Source organism: Cavia porcellus, unplaced genomic scaffold (assembly GCF_034190915.1).
Source record: "Cavia porcellus strain 051 isolate PalLab524CR breed Dunkin Hartley unplaced genomic scaffold, mCavPor4.1 scaffold_18, whole genome shotgun sequence".
NCBI lineage: Eukaryota > Metazoa > Chordata > Mammalia > Rodentia > Caviidae > Cavia > Cavia porcellus.
The window spans coordinates 15,952,323-15,970,718 of record NW_026947501.1 but is presented as its reverse complement, the minus strand read 5'-3'; the positions used below and the strand labels follow the sequence as shown (position 1 = coordinate 15,970,718).

General features: G+C 37.1%; 1 protein-coding gene across 5 annotated transcripts in view; it reads right to left on the bottom strand.

Moving 5' to 3' along the window:
- The window catches only part of Rel (REL proto-oncogene, NF-kB subunit), a 36,780-nt gene extending 20,175 nt beyond the window's left edge, over window positions 1-16,605 (bottom strand). For 3 of the 5 annotated variants that reach the window (XM_013150068.3, XM_063229460.1, XM_063229459.1), the window contains exons 1-3: window positions 16,447-16,604; window positions 6,843-6,985; window positions 4,331-4,479 (exon numbers count right to left, since the gene is read on the bottom strand). In XM_013150068.3, coding sequence (XP_013005522.1) covers window positions 4,331-4,479; window positions 6,843-6,985; window positions 16,447-16,456 — 302 coding nt within the window. In that variant the 5' untranslated portion in view covers window positions 16,457-16,604. Of the gene's footprint in view, window positions 1-4,330; window positions 4,480-5,017; window positions 6,819-6,842; window positions 6,986-16,446 lie in introns of those variants that run through there. The other 2 variants (XM_063229461.1, XM_063229463.1) reach the window with 2 other exon arrangements.
- Window positions 16,606-18,396: the final 1,791 nt, after the last annotated feature.

Here is an 18,396-nt window from a genome sequence, read left to right as displayed (position 1 = left end):
ATGGAATATACTTTGTGCTATGTTACATGAAGTTATCAGATACAATGAAACGTGTTTTTTTATTAGAAAGAAGTTAAATACTAACATTTAACAAAAGTTTCAAGATATCACTTATGGAAAACTTCTCAATAGCTACAAATATTACTGATTTGCATATGTGTAGTACAGAGGATGGTGCGGGGAACTCCCCTACCACGACCAGTCATATTTGATCCCACATGGAAAAACCATGACATCATTAAAACTAGGTGGGCGTGAATAAGGAAACAGAACTCAATTATAATGACACTACTATTTGTTCAAACTTCACACTGCACTTGGCAACCAGAAGTTGCCTTGTTTACCTCCCTCCACACTTGTGCTGTCTCTGTTTGCACTGCACACTCACCACACTGCAGGTTGTGTAACACTTAAAGTATCTTTGACAATAGCTTTTCTTCCTCCAATAATTAAAAATAAATCATGAATTCATAATTATTTCTGAAACTACAATCCTCTTCCTCAGAGGTATTCAACTTCTTTGAAAGATTCTTAAGTTTTGTTCTTTTTCTTTGATAACAGATTTTAGAAATTCCTCATCTAATATATTTACATGCTGCTTTATTTTGTTTCACCTGAAACAAAATATGAATAGTCATACCTGACTGCCATTTGCAGAATCATAGAAGTAATGGAGGTTTTTGAAATTCTGAGGGCTCAGCAATAGGGCACTCGCCTGGCGTGCACAAACCCTGGGTTTGATCCTCAATGTGAGCACACATGTGTACAAGCCCCCCACAACCTAACCCGACACAAGGAAACCAAGAATCTCACAGGTTATCTGAATAAATTCCTCATTCATATACTCATCACAGTCATTCAACAAGCTCTGGAGCTCCTCCTATCATATTAAGAATTTTGGAAAGTAACGGAGATATAGAACCTCTCCCCTCATGGAACGTACAGTGTGGTATGGAGTTGTCAAACTATAACACATCGGCCAACCTAGCACGTGCCTGTTTTTCTAAATAAACTTTATACTGGAACATGGTCTACGTATTCAGTTACATATCATTTGTGGCTACTTTCATGCTGCAGTAGCAGAACTGAGCAGTTGCAACAAAAACCGTAAGGCCTGCATAGCCTAAAATCTCTACCATCCCGCAGTTTACAGGAAAAGTCTACTAACCCCTACTTTGGTGAGTCGGACAGCCATTAAATAACAAACTGAAATTATGACAAGTTTTATGAAGTAAATATAAATGTTTAGAGGAGTCTATGATGGAAGAGTCCTATTAATTCGGGGCAGAAAGGGAAGTGATACTTAAGTAACAAATGGAATAGAAGTAGTGTGGAAAGGAACAGATCATGCAAAGGTTCCTAAAAAAGATCACTGTGAGCACAAGACATTAAGAAGAGGCTTTTGTGAGGGGCATGCAGAGATCACAGGATGCACAATAGAGCAGAAGCCTAGAAATACAGGTGGGTGTGCAGGCAGGCCATTGAAGGAATGCCGTCCTTACTCTGAAAGACTAATAAAACAATTAAAATGTCTTGTGCAGGGTAACAGTTTGATTTGCATTTTAAAAGATCACTCTCCCTAAAGTGAAGGGAGACTAAGGGGAAGAGGTATTAAAAAGAGCTGCTGAAAGACCACATGCAGAAGGCTATTCCAGCAGCCCAAATTTAGAACACAGAGGTGTGGTGGAGACAGATGTCACTGCGTGACAACACGGACAGGTTCACGAGCTATGTGGGAGGCATGTGTTAGTTGATCCCCCTGTGTAAAGGATGTAGGGATAACACCTATGTGTAGGACTTTTAAAGCAACCATTAAGACAAAGCACCTTAGAAGACTAATTTTGAAGAGAAAGAGCTGTGATTATGGTAAGATTATGGTTTGGGGTACATTTTTTTGAGGTGCTTTTGAGACATTTAAGAGAGAGCAATTGGATTAAATAAAAATGAATAAGGAATCGCTGGAAGAAACTGATGACTTAAGGACTAGAGCAAGCAAAGTACAGCTCTTAAAAAGAGTGTTACACAGGAAAGTGAAGAAGCATCTGAAGAAGGAGGAGAACATATCAAAAGGGTACAGGAGACAGACTGACAGCTTTGTATTGGTCAGAGTTGGGTCAATTTAAAAATCAAAATAATGCACTAATGGGCTACAGTACACTATACAGGAGAACTCATACACTGACAGTTTAAATGGGGAAGGGAAAGTTCTTTGTTAATAGAATGCCAATTAGTAACACAAAGAATGGAAAAAAATGTTATGACATGTCCCCTAAAGGGATTTTTTGAGAACAATACTGCATCACCTCTATAGATTTAATACCCAAGACATTTCATGAAACATGTTAACATAAAAATATTCAGCCGGGAGTTTGGTTCAGCAAGCATAAGTGCCTGCTTGGCAAATGCGAGGTCATGAGTTGGATCCCCGGTATCAAACAAAACAAATCAAAACAAAGTATTATTTATGTTAAACACAATGCTAAACATAATGTGTGGGATCCTGGAGAGAGGAGATGAGGCAAACACAAAGGTCATTGTTGGGCCAGGAACGGTGGTACATGCCTGTAATCCCAGCACTCGGAAGGCTGCGAGAAGGATCAACATGACGTCAAGGCCATCCTCCACTACATACACATACTGAGATCGATCTTCAGCCCCCACCAAAGTCATTCTTAGGACTGTAACTGAGATCGTCCAAAACTTTAACTGCTAGAGAAGTAGGAAGTAAAACAAGTTCTCTCAGAAATCAAAGAAAAATATTTCTTTCTAATGTAATTTAAAATTATTTTATTATAATTAATATATATTACTTACATGAATTAAGGGGAGCCAATGTGATATTTTCTTATTTTAAACTCTGTTGTATTTATCTGACACATAAATTTGTCAAACATTTGCAATACTGCTTTTATAGCTACATAGAATATAGAATATACCAGTTTATTTAACTAGTTTCTTTTCTTTAGATTGCTTCTAACTTTGTATCATCACAAACAAGGGTGCACTGAATAATACTATAGTTAAAGGTTTGAACACTTTTTTTTTTTTCGGTACCGGGGATTGAACTCAAGACCTTGTGTTTGCCAAGCAGGCACATATGCCACTGAGCTAAACCCCGGCTGAACATTCTTATTATTTTCTGAAGAAAAGTACCTAGAGGGGCTGCCTATTGTTCAGGATTTTCATATATAAATGGCTTATCAAAGTTTTTTTTGTCTTTTTGAAATGAAATTCCACTGTGCAGTTCAGCCTGGCCTAGAACTCATTTTGTAGCCCAGGCTGGATGTGAACTCACAGCAATCCTTCTGCCTCAGTCTCCCAAGTGCTGGGTGTGCACCACCATGCATGGCCCAAAAAGCTTTTATTAATTTAAATTATCATTACTATATGAATAGGCCCAACTCTGGTAGTCTCATCAACATAAAAATGACTCTATGTGTGCGTGTCCGTGTGTATGTGACACAGAGAGAGAGACAGAGACAGAGAGATACTGGGGAATAGCCTCTGCACTAAGCTACACTCCCAGCATACTTCCTTTACACCCTTAGAAATGTTTTAATTTTATAAATTTTTCTTTTGAAACAGGGTCTCACTATCTCACTATGCAATTTAGCGTGGCCGTGAACTCACTATCTAACCCAGGCTGGCCTTGAATTCACAGAAATTTTCCTGCTCAGTGTCCTGAGTGCTGGGAAGAAATTTTTAAAAATTTTATAACAAGGTCTTGGTTAATTGCTAAGTTGCCCAGACTGTGTGCAAATTTGCAATCCTCCTGCCTCAGCTCCTAGAGGCCTGGAATTATAGACATATACTACTACACATAGCTGGTTTTGTTTTTTTAACCTTACAATGTTTGATATATGCTAATTTTATAATGTGCCCCTTTCTTAATAAATTCTAGAGTTTTCCAGTTGATTTTCTCACATTTAGCAATTTTTAAATTAAACATAAAAAGAGTAAAATTTTCTTTTATGAATTGTTTAAACTGAGGAAAAAAACAGCATAAAATAAGTTTTTACTCACAGTAATAATAAAGAAGTATTCTTCTTTAACAATATTAAGGTTCACACAGAAAGTACATCTAGAACACTCACCATAAAGAGGCAGGAGAAAAAAAAGAGACAGGAGACACTCAGAGATAGAGTGCTGTGTCTACTAATGAAGAATGAAAGGGTAGTTCTAATGTGAACAGTATGAAATGTAAATACACACTACAATAAATAGGAAGAGAAATTATTGTATTCTGCTAAAAGATTAGATGGCCTTGTGTAAGAAACAGAGCATGCTATGTTTACCCTGTTCCTGAAGATGTGTGTGACTGTGTACTTACAACAAGGGTCTACGCTCCTGTCCAAAATCAGCTTCATAGTAGCCATCTCTGCAGTCTTTTCCAACCAAGTCATGAGGGTGAGGCTTATATGGATCATTCTTTGTTACTAAGGTAATTCTCACTTTTCCTTTTCCATAATAGTTCATAATCTGAAAAGAGAGTAAATACATGATCCATAAGTATACCCATTAACAACCAATATCCTAAATTAGAGTTCAATTTATAATGTAGTTAGCATCAGATTAAAAAAAAGTTCAACTGACTACATTTGAGATGAAGCCTTCCAGATAACACCAGTAGGCAAAACTGACCTGCTGACACCTGGACATATCATTTTCTACCCTATTTTCAACTGGTCATATCGGACTCGGTTTATTTTCCTTGTAAGACAAGGAAAACTAAACTACAAGCTTTATTACAGAACATAAGGAAATACTCAAGTGTTGTATAACTGAGTGCCTTGTTCTTAGATGTGCTATCATACAATAAACATTTCTCAAAATACATTCATTTAAGCCACACTGAAAATAACAGTATGTAAATATGATTGTTTTACTAAACATGATATTTCCCAAGAATATGTACTAATCAGTAGGCATATAAAGTGTTCACTATACAACAAGCAGTAAAGCAAGCTGAATTTAACAATATTAAGGTTCACACAGAAAGAACATCTAGAATACTCACCATAAAGAGGCAGGAGGAAAAAAAAGAGGCAGGAGACACTTAGAGATGGAGAACTGCTGTTTACTTCTGAAGCTAGCAAATTTGACAGAACAAGCAAGAAATATAACAGAAAGGGAAGCAAATAGTTAAACAAGAATGGGTAACTTCCAGGTAAGGCGCACTAAAATCCGTAATTCTAAATTTAGACGTAACATGAACAGTAACCAGGAAGTATTTGCTGCCTTTCTGAATGAAAGAGAAGGTAAGCACTCAAGACTGTAAGAAAGGCTAATTTAGATATTACTCATACCATAAAGTATATGGAGGACCTATTGGAATGCTAAGGATGCAGATCTTATGAATATTTTAAAAACATAAACAAGTTATGTAGTAGAGTTAAAAATGACTCAAAAGATTAGAAGAACAAAATTTTAAAAATTCTTTTTTATTATATCTCACCGATTTTAACACTTAAATAAAAAGACTTAGAAGTCAAAATGTTACTTGTCAAAAATGTTATTGAAAAAGAGGAATTCGGGCTGGGTGTGGTGGTACATGCCTGTAATCCCAGCACTTAAAGAGGCTGAGGCAGGAGGATCACTGTGAGTTCAAGGATAGCCTGACCCTGTCTCAAAAACAAAACAAAAATACAAATTTGGTCATTACATGAAAGCAAAACGCTCTGGTGTACTATTATACAATATTGTGGTCACAGATAACAATAATGTACTATACATTTCAAAAAGCTAGCAGAAATGGCTTTGACTGTTTTCAACATAAAAGAAATTATAAATGTTTTTGGAGATAAATACATTAATTTAAACACTATGTGACATATATATGTATCAAGCATTACTGTATCCAATTATGTATAATTTTTATGTTTTATGTATTATTTTAAAATAAAAATAGGAATTTGGTATTAAATACATAATTTTGCCTTGCTAAACTATAATTTAGCAAGTCTCTAAATTCAACAGCGTACTTTATAAATAATCTAGTTCTAAAACTGAATTAAGATCTACTGATGAAAGATGATATGCACCATTTTTCAAAATCCTGTTTGCTATTTGGCTTTTTGTTGGTTTGTTTTGAGACAGCATCTCCTTATTTTGCCTAGTCTCAAAATTCTGGGCTTAAGCGACCCTCCTGCCTCAGTCTCCTGAGTAGCTGGGGACTGCTGCAGGTACACACCACTGTACCCATCTCAGCATTAAGTTTTTAAACTAGCATTTAAAGGATTAAAAAAACCATACACTTTATAAGTTATAAATTTAGTATAACTTATATTTACTAAAATCAGCTCTAGTCAAAAACTCTTTTCTAAATTTGTTAACATGAAAAAGTTAAATTTAAAAAGTTACAATATCTCATGAATGATGTCAGTGACCCAAAGGATTTGTGACAGGCATTAAAAGTAAGGAAAAAAAAAACATCTTTTCCACTGGCCCTAGACTGAGACTGCGGGAAGAACAATTCTGATTAAGTGCTCAAATCCATGTTTTAATCTGGGCATTAATTTCTGTTACCTCTGTATGTAAGAAGGTCTTTCCTCATTATATGTTTTGTGCTCCATGAAAGGAATAATGATCTAAAATCTGCCAAAGTACTGCGAATCACTCTATTATATTAATACACAAATAATTAGCAAGGAAGTACTAGCAAGGAAGATTTTGTATTATATTTAAGAAATGACCCGGTACATCTACCTAATACGGGTAAATTTAAAAAAAGAAAAGAAAAAGACTCCAGAGAGGACTGTGAACCAATTGAGGCTTCCTGTGATTTCCACTGCTAACAGATGAAGCAGCCAATGGTGAGACAGACACAGGAGCGGGCCTGTTACCTGGATGGACGGGTAGGTGCGATTGTCCTCTGTGCTGTGCTCCCCTGGGATGCTGCCTGCTGATCGCCCTTCACATTTGTATCTGAACCGCATTCCCCTCTGCCTGGGTTGTTCAACTATCTCTACATATGGGCTATACCCACCTGAAAGGTTAAAACGGGAAGGGGCAATGAGATTAGAATACCAATATAACTGAGTTTAGTACTTTTACTTTAAAAAAACTTCAGTTTGAAATAATTTTAGACTTAAAGAAACATTGTAACAATAGCACAGAGCTCCTATATATTCTTTCTACTGTTTCATTTTAAATTAGTACAGAATGCTTGCTATGATTAGCAAATCAATGTTTTTTGATGTCCCTCTATTTTTTCAATATTTGTTTACAAAAATGTTCAAACTTTTTAAATGAAGAGACCAGGGATAACCTATGTACTCCTTACCTAGCTTCAATAATTTTGCCAAACTTACTTTATCCACGTATGTATTTATATTTATACATGTAACTTTCTTCCTGGAACCATTAAATGTGAATTATAAGATATTATCCCTAGTTGTTGCAGCACAATATCCTTGAAAAGGACTTCCTTCTATACAACAAAAATAAAAACAGCAACTCCTACACAGTATCATTCATCAGCTAGTGTGAATTCATATTCTCCCCGTTATTTTTTAAAGATATAAAGCTTTTTGTTTTCCTTTTTTCTCATATATTTTATTAGTGCATATCACTTTTACAAAATATTGGGAATTCTGTTTTTTTTAAACAGCAGACTAAGACCAAGATTTAATCTCCCAACATTAACAACACAAATATAACTGTTCGAGATTGGATGACAGACCTTTTCCTCAAATTAAGCTCCTACGCAGTGTTAACACAAGTCATTCAAATCACACTGACTTAGTGCTTTACAGCTTAATATCTATAGCTAATGTCTGTAAGACATTCTGAGATAACACTTTACACATGAGACCAAGCAGAAGGGTTTTCCCCAAGATTCCCCCAAAAGAGTGAATAAGGTAATATTCAGAAATATACTACATTTCAAAAGTGAGGAAAATGTACTTAACTGCTTAAATTTACAAAAGACACTTAGTAGATGAAAAGATCACTCACTGAAAATGAAAATGCATTTAAATTCTTACAGAAGCATATGTAAGTTTGGAAACTAAAGGACTTAAAAACAGGCTCAAAAGAATTTTTTAAAAATTTTCTAATTTTTTTGGTACCAGGGATTGAACTTACGACTGTGTGTTTGCAAGGCAGGCGCTTATGCTGCTGAGCTAAATCCCCAGCTCCAAGAATTTTTAATCAGTCTCATCTAAACCTTTTCTAAAACATAACACACAGTGAAGGAAATAGAAAATAATTACTTTGTATAACAAATATAATTCACAACATGTACCCTTAAGTTGAATGCCTGATACACATAACCACATAAATGACTTTCAAAATAATCAGGCTGTGAGTTTGATTCCCCCCCGCCAAAAAAGAAAAAGTAATCATCAGGATGAATGTAATGAGTGGCACCAAAAGAGCACACACACACTGTATAATTCCATTTATATGAAACTCTACAATACATAGACCATACTACAATGAAAGAAAGTAGATCACCAGCTGCTTCAAACAGAGGGATGGGCTGGATGGGAAAGTCTGGGTAATGATGGATACATTCATTATTTTGATTGAGGTGATGATTTAGGTTATCTATGTATGTCAAAACTTACCACATCATATATTTTAAATGTGTAATTTGTTATAAGTTATACATCAAGAAAGTTGTCTAAAAATTATGCGTCTTTGTTCCTTTTTATCCAAGCCATGTAAACAAAAGCTCAGTAAAGACAATTGTGCAATGTGTGTTTGTTTCAGGATGTGAAGACGTCTTCCATTTAAAAAAGAAAAAAAGGCTCCCTCAGTCCATTTAGTGATTTCTTAATTCCCCCAATTACAAATTTATTTCACTGACTAAGCTTATTCTGTTAGAATGAAACCAATCTAAACAATTGAGTGTTCCTAGTGCAATACAAGAGCCAGTCTTTTGGATCTCACCCAGCCACTTCTTAACCGCAAGACCCTAGAAATGCTATTAAAATTTTTGCCTCCTCTGTAAAATGCACACGATGATGATAACAATAACACTAACTCATAGTACTGTGAGGATTAGATGCAGCATTACATGTTAAATTCTTACTTACTAAGTAGTTGCATAGAACAGGTAATCAATAAACGGTATCATTATTTTGGATAATTTCTTTAAAACAATACATGAACATTATCACTATCACAACTGCTATGCTAAGTGACTTTATAGACTAATAGGACAAACACCATAAATTACTAGATTATAAATGCAAGGAAAGCACTAACAAAATTCTGCAGAAAACGATGAGAGCAAGAATCAGGAATGCTTAACTATGTCAGAGGGGGAAAAGGAGGTAAAGAAACCCATGGGGAAAGAGAAAAATGAAAAAAGGCATTCTAGGGAAAGGGAGAAATGTGTCCACAGGAGGATGTACTTAGATTTCCACTCTTGCAGAACCAAAAATCCAAGGACGTGTAGCGATAAGGATTTCACTATGTGACAAGGAATCAATATTTTAATGCAGGGAAATAAAATAATTAGATTGGCATTCTAAGTTAAGAATTCTGGTGGAAGGGCTGAGGATTTAGTTCAGCAGCATAAGTGCCTGCCTGGCAAGTATGAGTTCATGAGTTCAATTCCTGGTACCTTAAAAAAGAATTCTGGTGGAAAGCTGGGAGTGATGGTACATGTCTGTAACCCTAGGACTCATGGGGGAGGCTAAGGAAGATTGCCATAAATTTGAAGCCAACTTGAACTACAGAGTGAGTTCACGGCCAGCCTTAGCTACAGCAATATTCTGTCTTTAAAAAAGAAAAAAAAAAAAAAAAAAAGATATCTGGTGGCAGAAGACTGATTAAAGACAGAAAGCAAGGTAATCAGTGTAGAGACTACTATAATAAAATAGTCCTCTCTTGTATTTGAATCTACCTCACTAATGGTTCACAAGACAGAGAGGGGCCAGGTGAGGTGACATTCCTGCCAGTAACCCCAGCTATGTGGCAGGCTGAGGCAGGAGAACCGCAAGTGTGAAGGCAGCCTGGGCCATTTAGCAAGAACCTGTCTCAAAATACACTAAAAAGGGACCAGCAGTGCAGGTGAGTGATACAGCACTGGCTTAGCCTGGGTTCAAGCTCAGTACTAGAGGCAATGGAGAATCATAGAGAGACAAGAATAATGGTACAGTTGAGAAAAGAGGCAACTTTGAAGGCTTCTGGGTAGAAGACTGCAATGGAAAAGTAGAAACAAATACATAAAACAGAGAAAACTGATGAAACACTATCATCAGTGAAGCAAGAGGAAATAAGGTGACACTACAATAAAGAAAAAGCAAATCTTATTATGGGCTCCGTATTTCCACTGACTATAAAATCCACTCAACTGTCCGACCTAGAAAACCCTCAGAACAGCAGCAGGGCTGGGGGTGTAGCTCAGCAGGAAAGCGTGTTCTTATGGAGGTTATTTCCAGCTGCAGAATGTATGAAAAACCAGGGAAAATCTGACTTCAACCTCATGAAGTTTATAATACTTATCTGAACTTTACTGCAAAACAAGGCATGCAGGTTAAGTATTTCACAATTCACATATATTTATATACTGCAGTATTTAAAATTCACATTTCAAACATTTCACATCTTTTTATATCCCTGTAGGAGTATTTAAGAAAATGCCTATTTTTCTCTCAAAGGCTGTTAAAATTAACAATATTTTTTAAAAAAATCAACAGGATTTTTTCAGTGACAATTTATGTGGTTAAACTAAATGTCAAATAAATCCCTGCCCACTACTTATTTTAAAAGTGTCTTGGTAGGAAACTGATACAGAATGACATCATTAATGGTACGTGGTTAACTCTTTTGGAGGAGTATAAATAAAATGCTAGGTTCACTGTGAGCATTCAGAGTGAGCAGTCACTATTTCACTGTTTACATGAATTTCTTTAGAGAGTGTGTGTATGAAGTCTATTGACAAAAGAATGGAAAAGCAATTCTTGAAAAGATTAAATGAACTGGTTTTTTTTGGTCTTTTTCGTTTTTATCGGTACCAGGGATCGAACTCACGACTGCCTGCTTGCAAGGCAGGTGCTTATGCCGCTGAGCTAAATCCCGAGCCCGAAATGAACTATTTTTACAATAGTATAAATGAGATAAATAGGAATCGTCATATTATATCACGTACTGTGAAATTCCTGAAACACTTTTCCTTGCAGAAACTCTTAAGTGATAAAAAAATCTCACAACCATGTAATAGAATTTACTATAGTAATATAAATTTCTCCAGCTGAAAATAAGCTCCTTTCTCATTTATCTGTGTTTATAGCAACTACTTCAAGTAACTTTAATGTAGGAAAGACTTGCTATTATATTTGCGTGAGCTACTGGAAGGCAGAGATTGTGCCATTCACCAGTGACCTCCACACACACAGTAATTATATACTGTATCTATTGGGTTAATGATTAAAAACCTAATGATCTTTTGTTTGTGAATTATTCAGAAATTAAAGAACTATATTACTGATTAATTGGCTCTTCCTTATTGGATTCTAGTATAATAGAAAAAATAGTGCTCTACAGGTACTAGTATCACAACACTTTCATACTTCTTCATAAACATTCATATTCTGATGTATCTGTACTTATTGTCTTGAAAAACTTCCTTGTATAAATCATTTACTTCATGTATCAGTATAATATACCAGTTATCTCCTTCCTTAGTACTGTTTTGTAGTTCCATTTTTTCTGAAAATAAAAAGTGCTGAAATATACTCATCTATGTGGAAAAAAGTAAAATACAAATCAGGAAGTTGTTAGAAAAAGGAATACTCAACCAATATTACTGAAAGTCACTACAGCTTTAAAAAGTACCGAAATGCCTTTGAAATTGATCTAAATGATTTGATTACTGTACCTCTCTTTAATCAATATTTTGCATAGCTAGGGTTGATCTGTATATTTTGAACAGTATTTTAAAATGCTAAGACAGATTAGAATAACATTTGAAATATAGCCAAGATGTCTGCAGATGTATTTATGATTTTATTTGCTCCTAGGCAAAAAGAGTGCTTTTTAAAACATTGGGTTTCTTGAATAAAGTACAACTTTTTAAGATTAAAAAAAGGATAAAATGGATCAGCCAATAGAAACAGATACATTCATTAAAATCTTATTATTCCTAGAATAGGAACCAGCATTAAGTGTACGATAAAAAATGTTAATTACATATAATAATTTTTTTTACTTAAAAAAGTATTTTTGAGACAGAGAACATTATGTAGTTCAGGCTGGCCTTGAACTCACTGTGATCCTCTTGCCTCAGCCTCCCAAGTGCTGATCACAGGTGTGCACCACCACACCAGGCACATATAGTAATTTAAATAATTTTAAAGCACTTATATCTACTTCTCATTTGATCTTCCTAACTTTAGTCTTCATAAAAAACAGAAATTATCATCCCATTTTATAGATGATAAAGTTATAGTTCAAAATTATATGAAGTATTGAAAAAAGAAATCATGAATGACATTATTGGCTATGGCATCTGGAATTCTAGGGTGTCAAATTTTTAAAAAACAAGCATAAAAGCAGTTAGGAGTAAAATCATAACAGCTGATACAAGACATAAAACCTACAACATAAAATTAAAAAATCTAGTTTAAGACAAAAAGGCATCTTGATATAGGCAATTGAATATTTAGACCTAGTGAAATTGTTAGAGAAAAGCAATATACATCAAAACTATAGATAGCTTTTCCAAATCATAGAACGTGTTCTGACCTCACTGAATATCTGAAGAGACAGGGAACTCAAGGAAAGAGCCCAGAAACATATTTCTGAAAAAGTCTTCCAAGTTAGTCTGACACATTGCTGATTAAGAGCCACTGAAAAAGTGGAAACGATGCATATCTAGACAAGCAGCCCAAAGTTCAGGTCCAAGTATGGATCCAAACATGGATGAAACAGGTAAAACAATTGTGACTAGCTTGTAAGTCCTTTTTCTCTATCATTTAAAAAAGCTTATTTAAATACAAGCAAGGAAAAATAAAAGTGTTCAATTGATGTAATTTATTTAAAAAACAAATCACTTACAAAAATAATATTTTAACTATTATCAGTAGTGTATTTCTTATCATAGAGCACACAAATGATTGGCATGCCAACGTGTTAACATCTCAGTTGAAAAAAAAAATAAAAATCATCACAGTTAAGAGCTAACAACAATGTACCTCCCTTACAAAGGTGCTGAGTAATACATTTTGCCTTGAGACCAAAAGGAGCAAAGAAAGCTAATAATACACTTTTCCAAAAATTGTCACTTCAGAGAAGAAAATAAGGCCTATTCTTTTTTATTTTAACCAGGTCTACAAAGTATATTTGACACATTTCAATAGGCTGACTTGCAACTGAGCAGGCATTAAGAATCCAAGTAATGGAATTTTCAAATGAATATTTAACTGATATATGCAGCACAAGGTAAATAAAAAATATAAAACATTCTGGAAACTCAGATTCTATTGCCATGGAGGCAGGAGAAAATCAAATCTTTTTATGGGTTAGCATGAAAAAGCAGAGAAATATTTAAAATCTATACTACATTATATGGCATTTAAATGAAAAATGCATGTCAAGACCACATCATCACCTCTAAACTTGCCAGACTTAGAAACAAAATTACAGGAGGCCCAGTTAAATATGAATTTCAAATAAACTTTGTTTTAAAGTGTAAGATAATCTGTGAATATTTGGGTCATGTGTATACAAACACAATCAGGTGCAGAGAATACAGATGGGAGAAACTTGGAACACAAGAAAATTCTAAGTACCTTAAATTGTATTTGACAAAAACGCTAAACATGCTGTAAATGTTTCAATTTATGATTCACTCTCTGACTCCTTCTGGTCACTTCATTCAGCTGTCTATCACTCACCACTTTAATTTTTGATACCACTGTTAACTTCTGATGTCGAACATTTCTGAAATCAATTCATGTATGTATGCAGTCTTACACTTAAAAAAAGAAGTTATCTCTTTAGTTATCCACTCCTAACTTTCAGCTCTATTATTAGAGTAAATTGCATCACACTTACATCCATTTTTTCCTCTTTCTCAAGAGAAAAAAAATGGTTCTCTTTAAATTCACACTACAAAGACCTGGTAAGCAATGTGGTTTACAAAACAGTTTCTTCATGTACTTCTCATTAATGACATAGCAAAATAATACTAAAAAAAAGTAAATAAATTTTAAAACATTATTTCACCTAAGACTATTATTGGTAACCACGGCTATGTATCATATAAGGACATTTTACTCTTTTTACTAAACAATAAGAAGTTTTCAATTCATTCATAAAACAGCTCAACATTAAATAAATAGAGCCATAAATTATACAAAAGCAATTACTTTCATATTTGAGTTCCATAGGGGCTTGGGAATATTTTTATCATTGTGCCTATCTAAAGTCAAGGTGTAGTATTTTTTTTTTTAAAGGCAATAAAAAACTGTTTAATAGCTGGGCTATTAAATCCTAAATAATCTGCTAATTTATTTGAACATATCTAGAATCATTATATGAAGCCCTTATTTCTGTGAGGTTGATAAAATTTTGCTTGTAAGAGGAAGATCTGACCGGGGATTTAGCTCAGTGGCTTAAGCACCTGGCTGGCAAGTGCATGGTGGTGAGTTCAGTCCCCGGTTCCAAAAAAAAAAAAGAGGAAGATCTGCGTTACTTTTACGTGATAGGCATTACTTAATTACGCATATCTATTTTCAAATGACAACCGGTGATAAATGAAACAATATGCTTATATGCTTAGTAATCAAAAATAGTTTGAGTTTTAATACTATCATTAAGAAAAGCATACCTGGATTCACTTTTTTTGACCTACTAGTTATAAATAACTGAATTACAATTTAAATAACTTGCTATATTTTAAATATCCCCATTTAATAGAACGGGAGAAAACAAAAACAAAAATAATCACCCTGCAACTTTCAGACCTTTAAATTTTTCCATTTATTTTTCCTCCACTGGGTAATCAATATTAACAGCACAAAATACAGTGTCACTAAACAAGTTTAAACTGCATCACATTTTTAGTCTTTTGGGTCTTTACAGTACACTATATAGAAATAATTTTTCTCTCTCGAAAACAATTTTAAGTATTACATTCAGGTAATGTGTTAGTAAGAACTAGTTAACCATCCAAGGGAAGATCTTGTTTTACTACTAACGTTCGCCATTTTTTCTTTCATGCGAAATATTTTTGATAGGCAATAACCAAATAACTAATGCTCATACTTTTAACCTAAAAGTGTGTTGAATTTATGACATGAGATTATCTGAAAGTCGGGAGTTATGCAGATGGGTAAAGGGAAAGTTAAAATATTTTAAACTACATTTGTTTTCTCACATGAAAACCACAGACAAACTGAAATCAAATGTCATGTGAAACACCCGATTTCCTTTTCAGCCTACAGCAGTAGCTGTAGCACTGTTCTGCTCAGCCCTTTAAAGAGGTTCTTTCTTCAAGCTTTCTACTTCCTCTTCTCTACTAAACATCAACCTGCTCCTGAGGATCAGAAGGAGGCAGAAGGGAGGACGCCGGTCAAGCATAAACAAGCCCCCTCTTTAGCTTATTACTACAAACTTAACGTATACTTGGAGCGCCCAGCCTTCACTCAAGCTGCTCCGTCAGCCTGGAAAACGCCCCCCAGTCACCTCGCCAAACCCAGTCAATTTGATTCACCCGCCGTAGGTTACAGGCAGCCCCATGCCAGGCTGTCTATGCAAGTCTTCCCTCTTGCTCTCTCTGTAAACCTGTTTCCCGGTAATGCAAGAGATAAAGTATTTAGCAACAGAACATAAGTATCGGAATTAAATGATAAAATTGCGTTCATTCCTACCCATTATTTTAAAGCACAGAAGGTCTAAAAATCTTCTTTCTTCTTCATTGCTAACAAGAAAAGAAAATTCGATGTCTCCACTAGGTAAAGCTAGAAAAGCATGCGCTTTGGTTTACAGTAAAAAGTATCCACTTTGTTTTCCCTTAAGGCCGGTTAAAATATCACTGAGGACTTCTAGAATTGAGCCACATTTTGTACAAAAACGATCGCCTTACTGGCCCTGGATGAAATAAAAAATTTAAAAAGGTGAGAGCTCGTCCCTAGCTGGAAGGTTCCTCATTCTTGTCTCAAAATATGAAACCACCGTTTCTACACAACTCAATCGTTAAGAGAATTCTTCGCTCTTCTTTAGATTATTACCCCACTAATCCTACAAAAAAATAATAATCAGGTTGCCGGGAATTTCTAAAGTTCCAGCTATTACACTGGAATCAGATTACAGAGCGCGGCTTTGATTTCGCACGCAAACCGGACGCACCTTAACGTTTCAAAAGCCTGACAATTTGCCAAAGAGGTCATCCGAAAGCCAGAATGCACCGCAACCCGAACCGAGCACCCGAAGTCAGAGCACCGAGACCCTCGGCGCCGGCCCCTCCGCGACCCGCCCGGCCCCACTCACCCGAGGCCATGGCTGCTTTCTCCGCTCCGCGCCGCCCAGCCCGCGGCTCTCAGAGTCGGCCGCCGTCCGTCAGCCGGCCAAGGGACCTCTGCCGGCGGGACCCCCAGTCCTCCTGACCACCCCCGGAGCCTCCTCCTCTTTCCCGCCCTCCCAGGCTTTGCGGCTCGCACCTTCCCACCCCCTGAATTCTCGCGCTTCAGGTCACCAATGTCGCCAGTCCAGGCTGCAGGAGCCAGCGGCAGGGAAGGGGCGGGGCGTGAGCCGAGCGTCGGACCAGCTCTGAGGCTGGCAGCCCCGCCGCCCGGGGATTTCCCGCCGCTGACGTAGGCGCTCCCCCCCCCGCCTCCTCCCGGGGGCGAGGGGCGGGGCCTTCGGAGGAAGCCACAGAGGGCGCCCGCGCCCCGCCCCTTCCCCGCCCGGCGCGTGCGTCGTGGAGCCGCCGCGCGCTGAGATCGAGGGCGAGGGGGCAGCCGCGAGGTGACGCTGCGAGCGTGAGAAGGCCGCGCGCCGCCCGGAGAAATCCCCCTCCTCCGGTTGTTCTTCGGAGCGTGACTTAAAGTTCATGAGCCGGTGGGCGGTGCGGTGACGTCGAGAGGGCCGGCCGCCCGGCAGCACCTGGAGGCGGGCCGGGCGGCGAGCGGGCCGGCCTCTGGGCTCGAGGGAGGGCCTGGGGTTTTCGATAGGTGGTTCCCCCCCTTCCCGATTTCGCACATGCAAATCGGCGCCCCCGCGCCGGGACGCAACGGAGCGCGGGCGTCCCTGTGCGCGCCGGAGGGGAAGTGCGGAAGCGACGGGCGCCTGAGTTCGTTTGTGATTCGCGTGTTTGCATACGGGGACCCCCGTAGTCTGATTTTCCCGCTTTATATCTGCATTGCGAAGGCTTGGTTAACTTTACGCATTTTATGTACGAAAACCTTTAAAACTCAGCAGGTCTTCACTTCGAGTCCGATGCCTCATCGTTCTGCAGTGTAAGTGGACGCTGTTCTGAGATTTGACTGATACCCACGAGGAGAGGGAGAGAGGAGCGAGTATAACTGTGACCTTCGTTTACTAAGACTTGTTAACTCTGTAATATATAGTTATCCTCATTTATAGATGGATTAATCGGAGTTTGATAATACACCAACAGGGAAAAAAACCTTCTTTAAACTCAGGGTGGTCTGGTTCCAAAGCTCCGTGGCTTTTCCCCCCTGTCTCCCTACGGGTCCACACTAAGTACAACAGTAGTGGGAGTGGGGCGATGGAGAATTAGCCTGCCTTATAAGTGCCCCAAACTAGAGGAACCTTGTGAAATAATTAAAAATGAATTGGCCAGTCCCAGAATACGTTCTACAAAATGTACACTGTACAAAAATGTATTATTAGGAAACATTAAACCTTACTATGGGGCACGCATCACAAGCAATCACTAGATTCCTAAGTAAAAAGTAAAACACCCCTTCAGACGTCCAGGTACATACAATCCTGTTTGCTACCCACTGATTATCTTTATCCCAAGAAAAAATAATGGAAAACCAAGAGCGAAGGCTTAAACTCCCACTGATTTCTTAAAGGATTTATGCTAGGGGAAAGAATAAGATTTTTCCTCAAGGAAAAAATAGTCTTTGATACTATTCACTGAGAAACTGTCTGTTGTTTGCTCTTCTAAATTCCATCCTATGTATGCTAGCTAAACACCTTAGAAATGTCTTCAGTATTCTATGTCCTACATGAAAGACACCAAGCATAGTTGGCATATAAGACCGTTTAAAATACTATTAAAACATAACTTTATTTCCATAAAGAAAAAGCTTAGGGATAGAAAAGGAAGGAGACTGTCCTGAGGAAGTGACATTGCTGGTGAGTTGGCATCGAAGAAAGATTCTAGGGAAAGAACATTCCAGCCAGAGGAATGACGAGCAGCAAGTCTTTGAGATAGGGAAGCACTTATTTGAGGAACCGAAAAAATGG